A 14895-nucleotide genomic window follows, 5' to 3' on the forward strand; every position below is an offset into this window, starting at 1 on the left:
TATTCCTTTCACCTTAACTTATAAACATTAAGAAACAAACCATTAAAATTAAACATTATAATATATTTTAGACTGGAGCAGATATCTGTGGTTTCTTCAACAATTCAGAATATGAGCTCTGTGCCCGCTGGATGCAACTTGGAGCATTTTATCCGTACTCAAGAAATCACAACATTGCAAATACTAGGGTATGTAGTTACTACACTCTTATTTGTTTCTCCTTACTAACCTTAGAAATTTTTAAAAAGAATTCACCAAATCTGGCTCATTTCCAGTGCATACTTTGAATGAGCCTCTTTACTTTTACTAAGGATATCTGAGCCCATTGCTTTGAGAATTTTCTGATTTGAGTCACTTTACCTTATACTTTGGGATATAGAACTTGGTTAGCTGGCATGCTTACTGCTCTGTTCTGTATAATTTTGAAATAGCCAGGGGAAAAAAATCAGCTTCTGAAACTTCTTCTAAACTAAGACAGAAGAAAAAAAATCAGCCTTAAACTAAATATTAGAACTGAAAAGTCATTTGAAATGCTAGTATCAGTACATGAAAATGAGCAGATTTAAAAGGCAAATGTTAAGACAATGAGTTGAGAAATTGAGAAAAAGGAAAAGGGAATTATGAGATCTAATTCTTGTGTGGTGGCACAATTCTCTATATTACTAAATTGTCTGAAAGAAATATTGGAGTAAGGGGTGACAATATTAAAAATTATGGAAAAGTATGAATAATTAGAGGCAACATATAACTAAGCACTAAGATTTGTGCTACTGATTTTTAGTGAGGAAATGCAGAGGAAAGATGAATTATCGAAAAATACTTCATGGAGTAGTTGTAGATAGAGCTAGTCTTTGAAGGATGGATTCTAGCAGCAGTAACTGAGCAGTGGAGCTCATTAGGTGCTATCAAATCCTTAGGTCCCTCCTGGGAAATTTTAGTTAGATTGGGATAAGGATTTATTTTAGAAAATGAAAATAAAAATGAAAATCTATTTAAAGATAGATAGAAGGCAGTACCTTCCCTATTATTTTTAACCAGTAACTGCAACAACATTTTTTGAAAAAGAGAGAGAGAGAGAGCTGTACAACTGGGGAGAGGGACAGAGAGAGAAGGAGAAAGACTATTTTTTTTAAAGATTTTTTATTTATTTATGAGAGAGAGAGAGAGAGAGAGAGAGAGGCAGAGACACAGGCAGAGGGAGAAGCAGGCTCCATGCCGAGAGCCCAACGGGGAAGTTGATCCTGGGACTCCAGGATCGTGTCCTGGGCCAAAGGCAGGTGCTAAACCACTGAGCCACCCAAGGTTCCCTGGGAGAGAGACTCTTAAGTAGGCTCCAGGCTCAGTGCCGAGCCTCACGGGGGCTCTATCTCTTGATCCTGAGGTCATGACCTGAGCCAAAATCAAGAGTTGGGTGCTTCAGGCGCCTGGATGGCTCAGTCAGTTAAGTGTCTGCCTTTGGCGCAGGTCGTGATCTCAGGGTCCTGAGATTGAGCCCCACATAGGCCTCTGTCAAATAAATAAATAAAATCTTAAAAAGAAAAAAAAGAGTTGGATGCTTAACTCACTAGGCCACCCAGGCACCACTCAACAATTTTTAAATAGGTTTTAATCTTTCCAGAGTCAATTTTCATCTTTTTACCTGGAGTGTATATTCCAGGGCAGACTAGGGCATGTTCTTCTTTCTTATCCAGCATTAATTAGGTCCTCTCTTTCTCCAATAACTTTTAATTTTTTCATATCACAATTTATCCATTTCTCATGAGAACTCACAATGTGGGTGTCACCATGATGGGCTCTGCCTGTCTCTGTTTATTTCAATCCACATTTTTACAGCATTTCATTTACTTACCAGTCTTTTCACCCCCTGGTGATTATCACCATGATTGACAATATATTTGTGACCTATTCAAATGTGAACTGCACTTTACATATGTTCACCTAAACTAAATCAAGCTGTGGGTGTAATTTTCATTTTTCTTATTAAAGTATCAGTTCTTTTTCTCTTCATCATATGAGATAGTAGTATTATTGCATAAGATTTTTGTGAAGAAAGTATATAGCAAATGTGGTGTATGAATATTCTTTTCTACTTTTTATTCTCCAAACATGTCTTTGAAAATTATGATTTAAACAAGAACATGAGCTTATGATTATTTTATTCTGTTTTGTTTCAGAGACAAGATCCTGCTTCCTGGAATTCAACTTTTTCTGAAATGTCAAGGAATATTCTAAATATTAGATATACTTTATTGCCCTATTTCTATACACAGATGCATGAAATTCATGTTAATGGTGGCACTGTTATTCGACCCCTTTTGCATGAGTAAGTGCAAATTCTTTTGTTCCTACCAAAAAGAGATAGTTTTCACTTAGTTTACTCAGTAATATCATAGAATGTTTGAAATTGGAAACTTTTTCAGTTATTTTATTTTTTATTTATGTTTAATGATTTTTTTATTTATTCATGATATATATCATGAATTTATTCATTTATTTATATGTAATTATTATTTATATTTCATTATTACATATATCGTTTATTCCTGATCTCTCTCTCCTCCCGAGAGAGAGAGACACAGAGAGAGAGAGAGGCAGAGACACAGGCAGAGAGAGAAACAGGCTTCATGCAGGGAGCCCAATGCAGGACTCGATCCCGGGACTCCAGGATCATGCCCTGGGCTGAAGGCAGGTGCCGAGCTGCTGAGCCACCCAGGCGTCCCATTCACGGTTATTTTAGTATACATTTTGGGTTAATAAACATTTATATAAAAATATTAATAAACAGGATGATATTAAAAGTGATCTTGGGGTCCATTAATCATTAATCAGTTATTAAAGAGTAATAATTCTTAGAAATAATTACTATATACCTAGTATTATTTTAGATTTGCATACCTTATTATGAGGAGTATTTTAAATTGGAGGCAAGTAATATTATTTCTATATAATGATTTGATTAATTGAAGTTAATAGCAGTTAAGTAAATCCACTATATATATTTGCCTAACTGAAGGTAGCCATCTCACCTCTTCTTGGATGTATGATATAGAGCACCCTAGAACAGTCCTAACATTTTCCTTAGACAATTGCTCTGGATTCTCTCCTTAAAGCTCAAACTGATATATGATCAAATCTTGAAATTCTATTCTATGGAGCATAGTTGCAAAAATTTTAGCCTGTTCTATTTCTTTTTTTTTTTTTTAAGATTTTATTTATTTATTCTTGAGAGATAGAAGGAGAGACAGAGCCAAAGACACAGGCAGAGACACAGGCAGAAGGAGAAGCAGGCTCCATGCACCGGGAGCCCGACGTGGGATTCGATCCCAGGTCTCTAGGATCGCGCCCTGGGCCAAAGGCAGGCGCCAAACTGCTGCGCCACCCAGGGATCCCCACCTGTTCTATTTCTAAGGCAAATACAAGCCAGTTTTTACTGTTTGTTGATGTCACAAAAAACAAACACACATTCAAACAAAAAATACCAAAACCTTTAAAATAATCATACTTCTTGTGTACCCTATATTACCAGAGTAATTGCATGAGGTGATTTGTTAGATTGCACAATTGATAAATCAGTAAAAATACACAGGACATATTTACTAAGTAAAATGATAGTATGTAAGGCAAAATGACAAAAATAATAAGTTGATCAATATGCCTTCTGTTCTGATGATAGGGTTTTCAAAAATCTAGGCTTTCCTAGATTCACATTTTCCTTTAGTAGCTTTATTTATTTATCTATAGTAATCTACTCTTTATTTCTGGTAAAATTTTATTAGTATCTCACCTCTCTTATTTCCAGACTTTCTCCCTATTAGCTTCTCAGAAGAGTCAGAATATCAGCTTGGACTGAGTCCCCAGAAATGTTATTATTAACTATGCAAACTCCTGTCCTGTTGAAAACATCTGGGCCTTTTTATCCCATGAGAAGTCAATGAAGGAGTAAATTTAGCAGTCCAATTTGACATTAATCTCAGTTTATAGTTAAAACAAAAACAAAAGAACAAACAAAAATTTGCAATTCCATTTCATTTGGAGAAGAAAATGCGGACATTTAATAGTGACTTTCTCAAACTATGAAAAACAGGTTTTTGTGTTTCTAAGCAGTTGTATCTGAAATTCAGAACTATATTAAATGCACTATTCAGTGAGCTCTAATTTAAGTGGGATAAGAAAAATCTTTTTAAATTACCAAATTAAGATTCTTATAGCACACTTGTCTCACAATTCTGTTCCAGTGTATTGATAATTTTTGCTTCCTAGTTTGTTGATCATCTACTAGGTAACAATATTTGTACCTCTGTGAATTCTCTTCAAAGATTTCTCACTTAGTTAGCCTTATACAAATTCTCTGTATTTTGTCAGGAAGTTTAGTTATGGTCTGTATTTACTCATAAAGTATTGTACTACTTATTACATTTTAAATTCCAAGAGATAGAATTGGTTTTGATTTGTTATAGTTTGGTTTTCACTTCAATCTACTGCAAAATGTGATTTGAATACTTATTTCATTGTATTCTGGAAAAAAAAAAGAAGTTTATTGATTTAATTATTTGTAAATATTTTGTCAAGGTTTTTTAACGACAGGATAACTTGGGATATATTCAAGCAGTTCTTGTGGGGTCCTGCATTTATGGTCACCCCTGTATTGGAGCCTGTAAGTCCTATCATTTATTTTTGTTCACAAAATATTTTTTGCTTTAGCCCATATGTTTTTAATGACTATATCTTTAAATTCCAGTACGCTAACACTGTACAAGGCTACGTCCCTGATGCCCGGTGGTTTGATTATCATACGGTAAGTCGTTAAGGAATTCTGGGGAATTGACTAAGAGGAAATGAGTTAACAATTTAATCCCAGCCTTTTCATTAGGGACATATTTGGTTTACTTTACACTTAAAAAGATATCTCTTGTTCATTACAGCTGAATCAAATTTATAGTGAAAGAGAATATATTCCACCATAGTTTGTTACGGTGTCATTGATTTATTTTATTGAATAAATATAGAGAATGCACATTGTACACAAAAAGTCATTGTCCTGTATCAAATATGCATAATTACTATTAAAGGTGATATAGTCCTTCTGAGAATAATGTGTATGACAAATCAGGAATAACTTTTGTGACTTTTGAAAACTCATATTTTCTGCATGAGAGCATCACAAAAATAAATAATGGTGAATTACTTCCAAAGGTCTTAATAACTAAGAACTAATTATACACTTTAAATAACATAATTTCCTGAATATGTGTTTGAATTTTTATTAATTTTTAAATTAAATATATCATTTGAAATTATAAATGTGTCCCCTCAAGTACCAATATTGCTGATGATTCTGTTTCTTGCTGCTTGTGTTCTTCCTTGCAACCTTCTTGTTTCCAGGGCCAAGATATTGGTGTCAAAGGATTTGTTTCATTTAATGCTCCTTTATATACAATAAACCTACATGTCCGTGGTGGTCATATCCTACCATGTCAAGAGCCTGCTCAAAACACATTTCACAGGTAAGTGAAGTGTTTACAAGAGCTCAGATTAAATTTTGAATTATGTCATGCTAGAATTGTCAATAACTGGGAAGGGTTTAAGATTTTACCCTACTTTCAAGTTAGTCTGCCACAGTGTCATGGATGTTGGCTAAAAGACAAAGGTCTTTCTTACTCATGGCATAGCAAGAGATGTGAAATTCATGATTGCTTAAGTTTTCCTTGTCCCCAAAGTCCCGTGGAGATAACATGGAGTGGACTATGCCTAGGCAGATGTTGCACATGGAGGAGGTTTGTGTCACACCTAAGGAATTCCAGGCTTAGGCGCTCAGTCCTTTATAATGGCCAGTAAATTTCTTTAAAAATTAATTTAAACCAAACCTGTCCTATCTTCCAATACTGTCTGCTTTAAAAACATCCCTTAAAATATAATTCAGGGACACCTGGGTTACTCAGTTGGTGGGGGATCCAACTCTTGATTTTGGCTCAGGTCATGATCTTAGGGTCGTGGGATTGAGCCCCACATAGGGCTGTGTGCTCAATGGGGAGTTGGATTAGGATTCTCTCTCTCTCTCTCTCTCTCTCTCTCTCTCCCTTTACCCCTCCCTCCTATGCAAGATATGCAGATATTTGAGACTCATGAAAAATTGTCTTCCAACATGGTATTCCTTCTAATAGTAATAAGACTCTCCGGATGAAAATAACAACTAAAACTTCATGTCTTCTGTATAAATTTGCAAAGGGATTGATAAATGAATGCCTTCTTGTATTCTGAGTGGCTGCCTTACCTAAGTACTCACCATTTTTGATGCCTCTGACTTGTGGAAAGAAATAATATTTACTTCATAGAAACATGATTTTTTAAATGAACCTTTCTATAAATTTTAAGCAAATATTACTCTTTCCTTCCACCTTTTCTATTCCCCCTTTCTACTTCCCTGTGTCACTCCTGTGAAATAGTCTCCAAATCACTTTAGTCTATGAAAATGTAGATGCCCATTGAAAACATCACTGCTTCTTCAAACTTCAGGTCTACTGATGTCCAGAGAGGAACCAGACCTGTTTATTAGCAGCCTTGTACCATATAAAGACGAAAAATAATTCATATTTCCTACCCATTACCATTCATAACTGATCATCTGGCTAAGACCTTCTCTTCTTTGCCCTAAGAGTCCTACCTGGTATTCTCTCCCTCTCATTCAGCAATATATTCAATCTACCAGAGATCATGGGTCCATTATGCTTTTTGTGACTGATGTAAGAGTGAATCTTTTTACCACTCAGAGTGTCTATTTTCATTGTCTAAATTCCTGGCTTAGACATTCAGATTCTAGAGGACTCAGTCTCTGTTCCTTTTCTCATCTTATGCAGTATCCTCTTATTTGGTGATCTAAATGCTGACACCCCCATGTGGAATGAATGGAGTTTTTCTATCTCCCAGAAAGATTCAAATCCATTTCTTTTAATATTCTACCCTGATATAATTAAAGAGGAGAAAAACAATTATTCCTTGAGAAGTGAGAGCTTCGTGGAGAAGACCATTAATAAGTTGGGCCTTGAAGAAACCTTTTGTTGTAATAGAACAGTAGAGAGGCCACTGTGTGTGTGTGTGTGTGTGAGTGTGTGTGTGTGTGAGTGTGTGTGAGTGTGTGTGAGTGTGTAGGGGATAAAGTAAATAGGCCCCAGGGTTAAGTATATAGATAGGATAGAATGTAAACTGTGAAACATTGTTTAATCTTAAGCTTTAAATATGTTGGAAAATTATGGAAAAATCAGATATTTAATGTTGCTAATAAGGTATTCTTATCTTTTACCCCAGTTACTATAAAATGAAATACATATATAAGTATATATGAACATATATCTATATGTATTCATACTAAGACTTGTTAACATTTTTACAAGGAAAAATCAAGTTACTATAGAGATTTGAACTTAGATAATCTGGATATTTTAGGGAAGTTCGATGGCAATACAATTTTCAACATTTGTGATTGGAAAAGGCAATAGCAGCTCTGCATAATATGCCTGAGAAATCCTTCTTAGCAATATGAAGCTGTCAAACCAAACCACTGTGAGTGAGGAAGCAGATATTTAGTCCATGTAGGTGCAAGGTTGGGAGGTATTGCCCACTTCAAGGATAGAAATTACAACTTGCAGGCTACTCATCACATTCTTATTAATAATTTCCAATGATAACAGTGATTTATGTATAAAAATGTGAAGAAGGCTTAAATTATAATAGATAAATAATGCTATTAATATAGTTTCATGGTTAATGGGCAGTGGCAGGATTAACAGAGAGAAAAATAAATATATCAATAAACTTAACTTTAATTATTATAAATGAGGCCCCTTTTGATTTGTTACAATAGATGATCTCTTGAGATCAAAAGACAATGCATGATATTTTCTATTAAATATGAAGGATTTTATGGTTTATATCATTCCCAGTAACTCATTAAGGAAAGTCCTTTAATTTCCTTTGTCTAAAACAGTTAGTATTCTCCTTAGTTGGTATTCTTAGTTTTCCTTTGGCTATTTATATGGATGCCACATCATAGCTAAACATGTGCTATTCTATAAACATAGGTGAAATTATATCTTTTTTTTTAGCCGACAAAATTACATGAAGCTCATTGTTGCTGCAGATGTTAATCAGAGGGCACAGGGGTCTCTGTTTTGGGATGATGGAGAGAGTATAGGTGAGTGTCCCATTTAGTAGATAAATGTAATTGATGGCATACATATTATCTCGCATTACTTTTATGTTATCTACTATTGTACCTTGTAAACTAAGTGAAAGGCTAATAATATTATTCAAAGCTAAAGTAGCTTAATAATTAGCTAAATCAACTTAAAAATGTAGTGTCTAAACATTATAGACTTTTCTCTAAGCCTAAATATAGTTAATCCTTATGGTAAATGTCTGAAAAACTAAGAAATGTGTATGGACCGAGAATGTATATAGATTATCTGTTGTCATGCCATTCACACGATAGACATTCAATATGCATGAGGTCAGCAATGCTGAAAAACCAGGTTCCATGTGTGCAGGGCAATGCCTAAAGTGTGCCTCTAAAATGTGAGATAGTTTAGAAACAAAATTCAAGTTTGGTCTCAGTACCTCATGCCTATTTTTTTTTAATTCAATATTTTTTTACGTGTGAAGTTTAAGGATTTAAACTTAGATCTATGTTTACTCTATGACTATTTCTTAAGACCACACAGAACTAACTGCTAGGCTTCCAGCAGTGTGTGCTTTGCTGACCATTGTCATCAGAATCACTTGAGGCAGTTTAAGATGCAGATTCTAAGGAGCATTTTATTTCCATTAATTTGGGGAGAAGCCTAGGTATCACCTTTAGATGATTATTATGCTGTTAAATATACACCAGTGTGGATTTAGGCTTATTGACTGCCATTAACAGTGCTACTCTACTTAGATGGGAGTTCTGAACATTCTCTTTACACAAATGTTAGTCGTAAAAACTAACATCCATGTGGAACTGATGGTCACATGAGGCAGTTTACTGGGATTTAAATTATTCACAGAAGATAGATTTTTCATTACTAGTCAAGACATACGTCTTTCATATTTTTAGGTAAACCCTAGTTAATATTTTGGAACCCTAAGAAATAGGAATCTATTTATTAGTAAATAAAGCATACCAGAAGGTTGATACAAGAGTCATATGGTAAAAAGCAAGACTCTTAAAAACAACAACAAAAAAACTTTTCCTAGTATTTTGTGATTTAAGGTGAAGAATCAACCACTATTAGTTAAAATCTTACATTTTTAGAGTCCTGACCTTCATTAACACATTAGCTGGAGTTCTGCAGTTTGCAGCCTTTCTCACCTGGGCCCAGCAGGCTGCACTTTGTATTTGCCTACAGTTTCCCAGGGTTGTAAGGTTGAATTATGCATAATTTGCATCTTTGTCTTGGAATCTTTGAATTTACCTATGTAATAAATTGATTCAATTGAACAGAAAAGGAGACAATGCTTCTCTTAGAAATTTTCTCCAGCTCTCCCTATCAAATTAAGATACAGATAAAAGAACTTGGTATGACTATTACCCTATGAAAGTTTCATGGCAGATTTTATTTTTTAATCACTGGAAAGTAACAACTTAATTCAAATATTTATTTATAGTCTTTCCATGTAAACATACAAAATTCTTCTGGCAAATTGTATTTGTTTTTGTTGTTGTTGTTGTTGTTGTTATATCTCACAAACTCAGTATATATGTTGTAATTAAGTACAAAGATTTCAGATAATCCCTTGAGCAAACAGCCACAACAATATGCAACAAATGCTTAGCATGTCTGATTCAGCAGGTTGGAATCTCCGAAGAAGTTTTCTCTTACAGCAAGTTTGTCAATCTAGTTGATAGGCACAAAATTATTTCCTCCTTTAAGTACATTCACATTTTATAAAATGTTATTTCCTGACATATTTTTTTTCTCTCAAAGAAAATCAAAGATAACATTCAACAGATCTCCCTCATCCATGGTTAAGTTAAATAAACTTAGAGAAAAATTAGATATGCAATGATGATATTTGTTATCCTTTTAACTAGGAAAGAGAAGCAAAATATTTTTACTATGTTTCTTCTTTGTAAATATAAATACTTTTTTTCCTTCTACAGATTCCTATGAAAGAGGCTTCTATTTCTCGGCACAATTTAATTTAAACAATGTATGTATTCATGTCCGATTATTTGTATGCAATTGTGTTAAATAATATTTGAAGTTTTATTCCATACTTACATTTTTGTATTTTATATTTATTGCATAGCAGAACTCATGTTAAATATATGAATAAATAATTTACTATATTATTATATACATTTTGGTTAACAGGTATGTGCTTTAAAAGTCTTTATTGCTTTTGAAAGTGGATGGTTTAAATTACTTATTTTTCTTTGTCTTTATAGAATACCTTGACAAGCACTATATTGCAAAATGGTTACATAAACAAAGATGAAATGAGGCTTGGATTCATCATCATATGGGGGAAAGGAAAGACTCCTGTTACTGAGGTTAATCTCATATATAATGGAAATACAGAAGCAGTTAAATTTATTCAAGAAATAGACAAGGAGGTAAGTGACACACAAACAATTTTAATGGAGTTTTTCAAAACATCTATATGGATGTCTTCTATTTCTTAACCCTAATGAAACATAATTATGAGTTACCTATGACTTCCGTTGTTTATTCATTTTTTCTTAAACTTCCAAGTTGATCTCCATATTATCATCCTTATTAACCTGTCATACGAATCAACCTAGTGGGATCTGTGTTACAATTTTCCCGACATAATCAAAGCAAGATTAAATTGACATTAAGCTTCTAAGTCATTGTTATCCCTATATGGTAAAGTGCCTCAAAATTTAATTTTTTTCAAAATAAAATGTCTACATTTAAATATTTAATACATCTCGGATAAAATATATTTGAAATCCTTGCAAAATTAATAGATTGTCTATTGGCACTCATGAATAATTTGACATACAGGTGTGTAAGGATCTGATGTATGTTAAATAAATATTCAGGATTTTTTTGTCAAAATCCCACTGCAACCAGTAATTAGTTTTTTACTTTGAACAAAAATTTTAAGCTTCCTTTTTCTTTCAAACTCAGTAAGTATACACAAGTAAACAATTTCTTCAGTTCCTTCCAATTCTAAATCCTGGAATCCACGTCTCAAAAAGGTAGAGTTCAAAAAACATATGTTCTAGACAACAGCTAAGTGTTATAAATGATCCAAGTACAAGGCTATGTCTCTACTGCTAAAATTGTGTGTGTGTATGCACCTGTTAGTGTTTATGGCTGAATAAAAATAGCTAGTTGTTAATCAACCAGTCACTTCAGATAAAGCTAACTTACAAAACAGCCAGTCTTTTGACTGACTTCAACCGAAAAAAATAATAATTGTGTCTTGGACCATAGTATTAGGTTCTTATAGATTTTATGAATGTGACAAGTGAACAGCACCTGAAACGTCACTCCATCCATTCGAAACTTAGTACCTGTCCTAGGCAAGTATTATTTCCCCTTTAATATAGAACCATGTCTTAATTACCATTTTAGCATCAAAATGCTTTTATTTCTTTATATTATATCAAGATTGGGAAGTTAGAGTTTTGTATACTTAATGTTCTTCCTTTGTAAAATAAAAAGTTGATAGCTCAGTGCCTCATCCCCATTTTTCTTCTTTTTAAATTTTCAATGGTTTGTAAAATTGCAGGGTAAGGGAATCACTGATTTAGTCTAGAGGTCACCTACAGCACACCAAGAAATTGAGTCCTTCAAAAGGAAAATTAATTTTCTAGGAATAGTCAATAGTTATTGGTCACAATTAGAATCCATGTTTTTGACCTGGCCAATATTCAACCAGATTAAAAGGGATAATTTGCCATATAATTTTCTTGCTCTTTATTTAGTACTGCATTGATACAAAATAAAACTCCTAATTTTTTGCTATAAAAATAAACTAAATACAGTCAGATGAACAATGTCAAATAAGATATTTTAACATATCAAGTATTATTTCAAGTTCATTTTGACCAGATACTTGGTATAAAAACACATCATTTATAAAAAGTTCATTCCACTGCTTCCAAACTCATTCAAAAAGAATTTTAAGTTTTAAGAAGAAATTTCTATGCTATTTTATTACCTCGGTGATTCCAAAAGAAGGTACTAATTTTAATTACTAACAATTGAACAGTTCCTTCTAAATTCATTCAATAAAACAAATATTTATGAGTGTCTAATGTTTCCAAACTTTATAGATATATGCTAAAAGTAAAGAATGGTCAATTTTTTTCTCTATCCTGGTTGCCCTTCTCCGTCAGTGTGGGAATTATATGCAAAGCATGATTTAATTGCTCTGTCAATGCAATTTTATCTAGTGTATTTTAAAAAAGATTTTATTTACTTATTTGAGAGAAAGAGAAAGAGAGAGAGTGCACGATCAGGGGGAGGGGCAGAAAGAGAGGGATCACAAGACTCCTCACTAAGCAGGGAGCCAGACACAGGGCTCAATCCCAGGACCCTGAGATCATGACCTGAACTGAAGCCAGATGTTTAACCAACTGAGCCATCCGGGTGCTCCTCTATCGATACAATTTTAAAAACATTTTCCTAGCAACAATTATGTTTTGTTGTCTTTTGTACAGGTATTAAGAGCTATCTGATGTACTTGTTGCTTTTCACTTTTGATATAAAGGAACTAGCTTAGGTTTTGGTGTAAGATGAATGTTTCAAATCTGGCTAATATATATTTTAAAAAATGCTTAACTTTTATCTTTTAAACTCCTCTACTGTACAATATGGGAAATAAATTCTAGAATGTTGTGTTTTAGTGAGGAATATATTTTATAAAGACTCAGAGTAACTGGTATTCAATAAGCAGTAAAGGAATGTTGAATTCTCCTCCTCTTCTCTTCAATATATGATAATTGAAACTAAATTTTCTGAGCTAAAGCACAGAAAGTCATGTGAGTGTATTGGAGAAAAAGCAATAAGGTCTAATGTAATCATCATATCATAAAAATATTACAAATGGTTGACTGCAGCTGCTTAATTAGTCACCTCCATATTTAGTCCAGATTCTTTCCAATGAAAGAAAGTAACACAACAAAGTTGAAATTATTGGCAATAAATTAATCATCCTAAAGCATTTTAAGATTGATACAAAAGAAAACATATTTACAGTCTAATTTTTGCATGTAGATGTGCTCTAATATTTGAAGGCAGGAAGCATAGAGATTTATGTAATGCAATTATAAATAATTCTATGTTTAGGAATATTGAGAAAAAATAAAGTAATATAAATCAAGATAATTGGTTAATAGTTTTATTTTATTATTTTTATTTTTTTTAATAGTTTTAGTTTTCATAGTCTCTTAACAACTATTCCACCTCTCTGGGATTTATTTTTAACTGCAAAATGAGTGGGTTGGGTGAGATTATTGCTTTAATAGTTGTGAACTCTGTGGAATAAAAATTCACCAAAAAAAAAAGAGAAACAAAGACTATTATGCTACTTACAGAAAATTTATTTATGGAAATAGTCTTACTTAGAAAAACAAAAAACAACACAGTTCTGAATAAAAAATAATTACCATTTTATTTTCTTTTTAGATATTAAATATTGATCTGACAGTGAATAATGTTACTCTAGATGAACCATTTCAAATCATCTGGTCATGAAGATCACCATCAATTCCAGTTGTCAAAGGGAAATTAACACCTGGATTTAAGTTTCACTGTACTTATAGTTTTCCCTTTTTGATGATTTCTTATATTGTGTAAAAAATGATTTTCATAATATCTATCTAAAGTTATCCCACAGTGTACAATAATATTAAAACTAATTTTTTATATTAATGTGTTCTGGATCCAATTTTTAACATATTTAGCAGGATTTAAGTAGTTCTAGTTACCTTGCAAATATTAACCAAAACTGTAAACTAGTTACTAAATATATATATGTGTGTAGCTTAGATATAATTAAAACAGGTGATTTTTTAAATGAAAATTTTGTATAATTCTATAAAATATTTTCTTCAAGGTTTAGCAATTTTAAGACATGTAACAGTAATTGTCATCAGATTTAATTATTTCTTAGTATGTACATTTAATTAAAAAACAGAAAATAAAATGTATATAAGTATAGAAAGTGTACATTTCTCTTTATTTTCTAAAAGGAAATTGTCCTAATTTGGATTGCTATACAAATTATCATAGATTGAGTGGTTTAGGCAATAAACATTTATTTCTCATTGTTCTGGAGGCCCAGAAGTCTGATCAAGGTGCCAACAGATGGTGTCTGGTGAGGACACTCTTCCTGGTTTTGCAGATGGCCATCTTGTCCTTGTATCTTCACATGGTGAAGACCAGAAAGAAAAGACACAAGCTCTCTGATGTTTATTCTTACAGGCACTAATCCCGTTCATGGGGCTTCACTCTCATGACCTAATTACCTTCCATCTCCCAATGCTGTCATACTGGAGATTAGGGATTCAGCAAATAATTTGGGAAGTACTCAAGCATTCAGTCCAGAGCAGAAATCAAAATTTCTTTTTTAGCTGTGCTTTCTATACAGGAGGACAAATATTAAAGTTTATTCTATTTAGTTGGTTAAATAAACCTTATTCTAGCGCATTCATGTAGGTTGGAAGACCTAAAAATCATGATCTAAAATAGCATTCATTGGTATTTTTAACACTTCGGTTTCCTTGGAGTTACTTCATCAAAGAATATCTGTAACTTGACCTAATTCTTTTCTAATTAAAAATTAAAATATTATTATAATGGAATCCTTAAGACAACTCAAACTCAGAATACAAGGAGTGGGGAAATAATAATAAGAATAATGATGGTTATTATAAAATAG

The 14895-nt window shown here is 32.8% G+C and overlaps 1 protein-coding gene across 3 annotated transcripts in view; it reads left to right on the forward strand.

Annotated features, from left to right (window-relative positions):
* SI (sucrase-isomaltase) overlaps nucleotides 1-14172 on the forward strand; it is a 90099-nt gene extending 75927 nt beyond the window's left edge. For 2 of the 3 annotated variants that reach the window (XM_041732071.1, XM_041732072.1), the window contains 9 exons: nucleotides 72-188; nucleotides 2175-2323; nucleotides 4570-4654; nucleotides 4739-4795; nucleotides 5383-5504; nucleotides 8100-8188; nucleotides 10136-10185; nucleotides 10424-10591; nucleotides 13641-14172. In XM_041732071.1, coding sequence (XP_041588005.1) covers nucleotides 72-188; nucleotides 2175-2323; nucleotides 4570-4654; nucleotides 4739-4795; nucleotides 5383-5504; nucleotides 8100-8188; nucleotides 10136-10185; nucleotides 10424-10591; nucleotides 13641-13709 — 906 coding nt within the window. In that variant the 3' untranslated portion in view covers nucleotides 13710-14172. Of the gene's footprint in view, nucleotides 1-71; nucleotides 189-2174; nucleotides 2326-4569; nucleotides 4655-4738; nucleotides 4796-5382; nucleotides 5505-8099; nucleotides 8189-10135; nucleotides 10186-10423; nucleotides 10592-13640 lie in introns of those variants that run through there. The other variant, XR_005984299.1, reaches the window with a different exon arrangement.
* The last annotated feature ends 723 nt before the right edge of the window (nucleotides 14173-14895 follow it).

Source organism: Vulpes lagopus, chromosome 17, assembly GCF_018345385.1.
Source record: "Vulpes lagopus strain Blue_001 chromosome 17, ASM1834538v1, whole genome shotgun sequence".
Lineage (NCBI taxonomy): Eukaryota > Metazoa > Chordata > Mammalia > Carnivora > Canidae > Vulpes > Vulpes lagopus.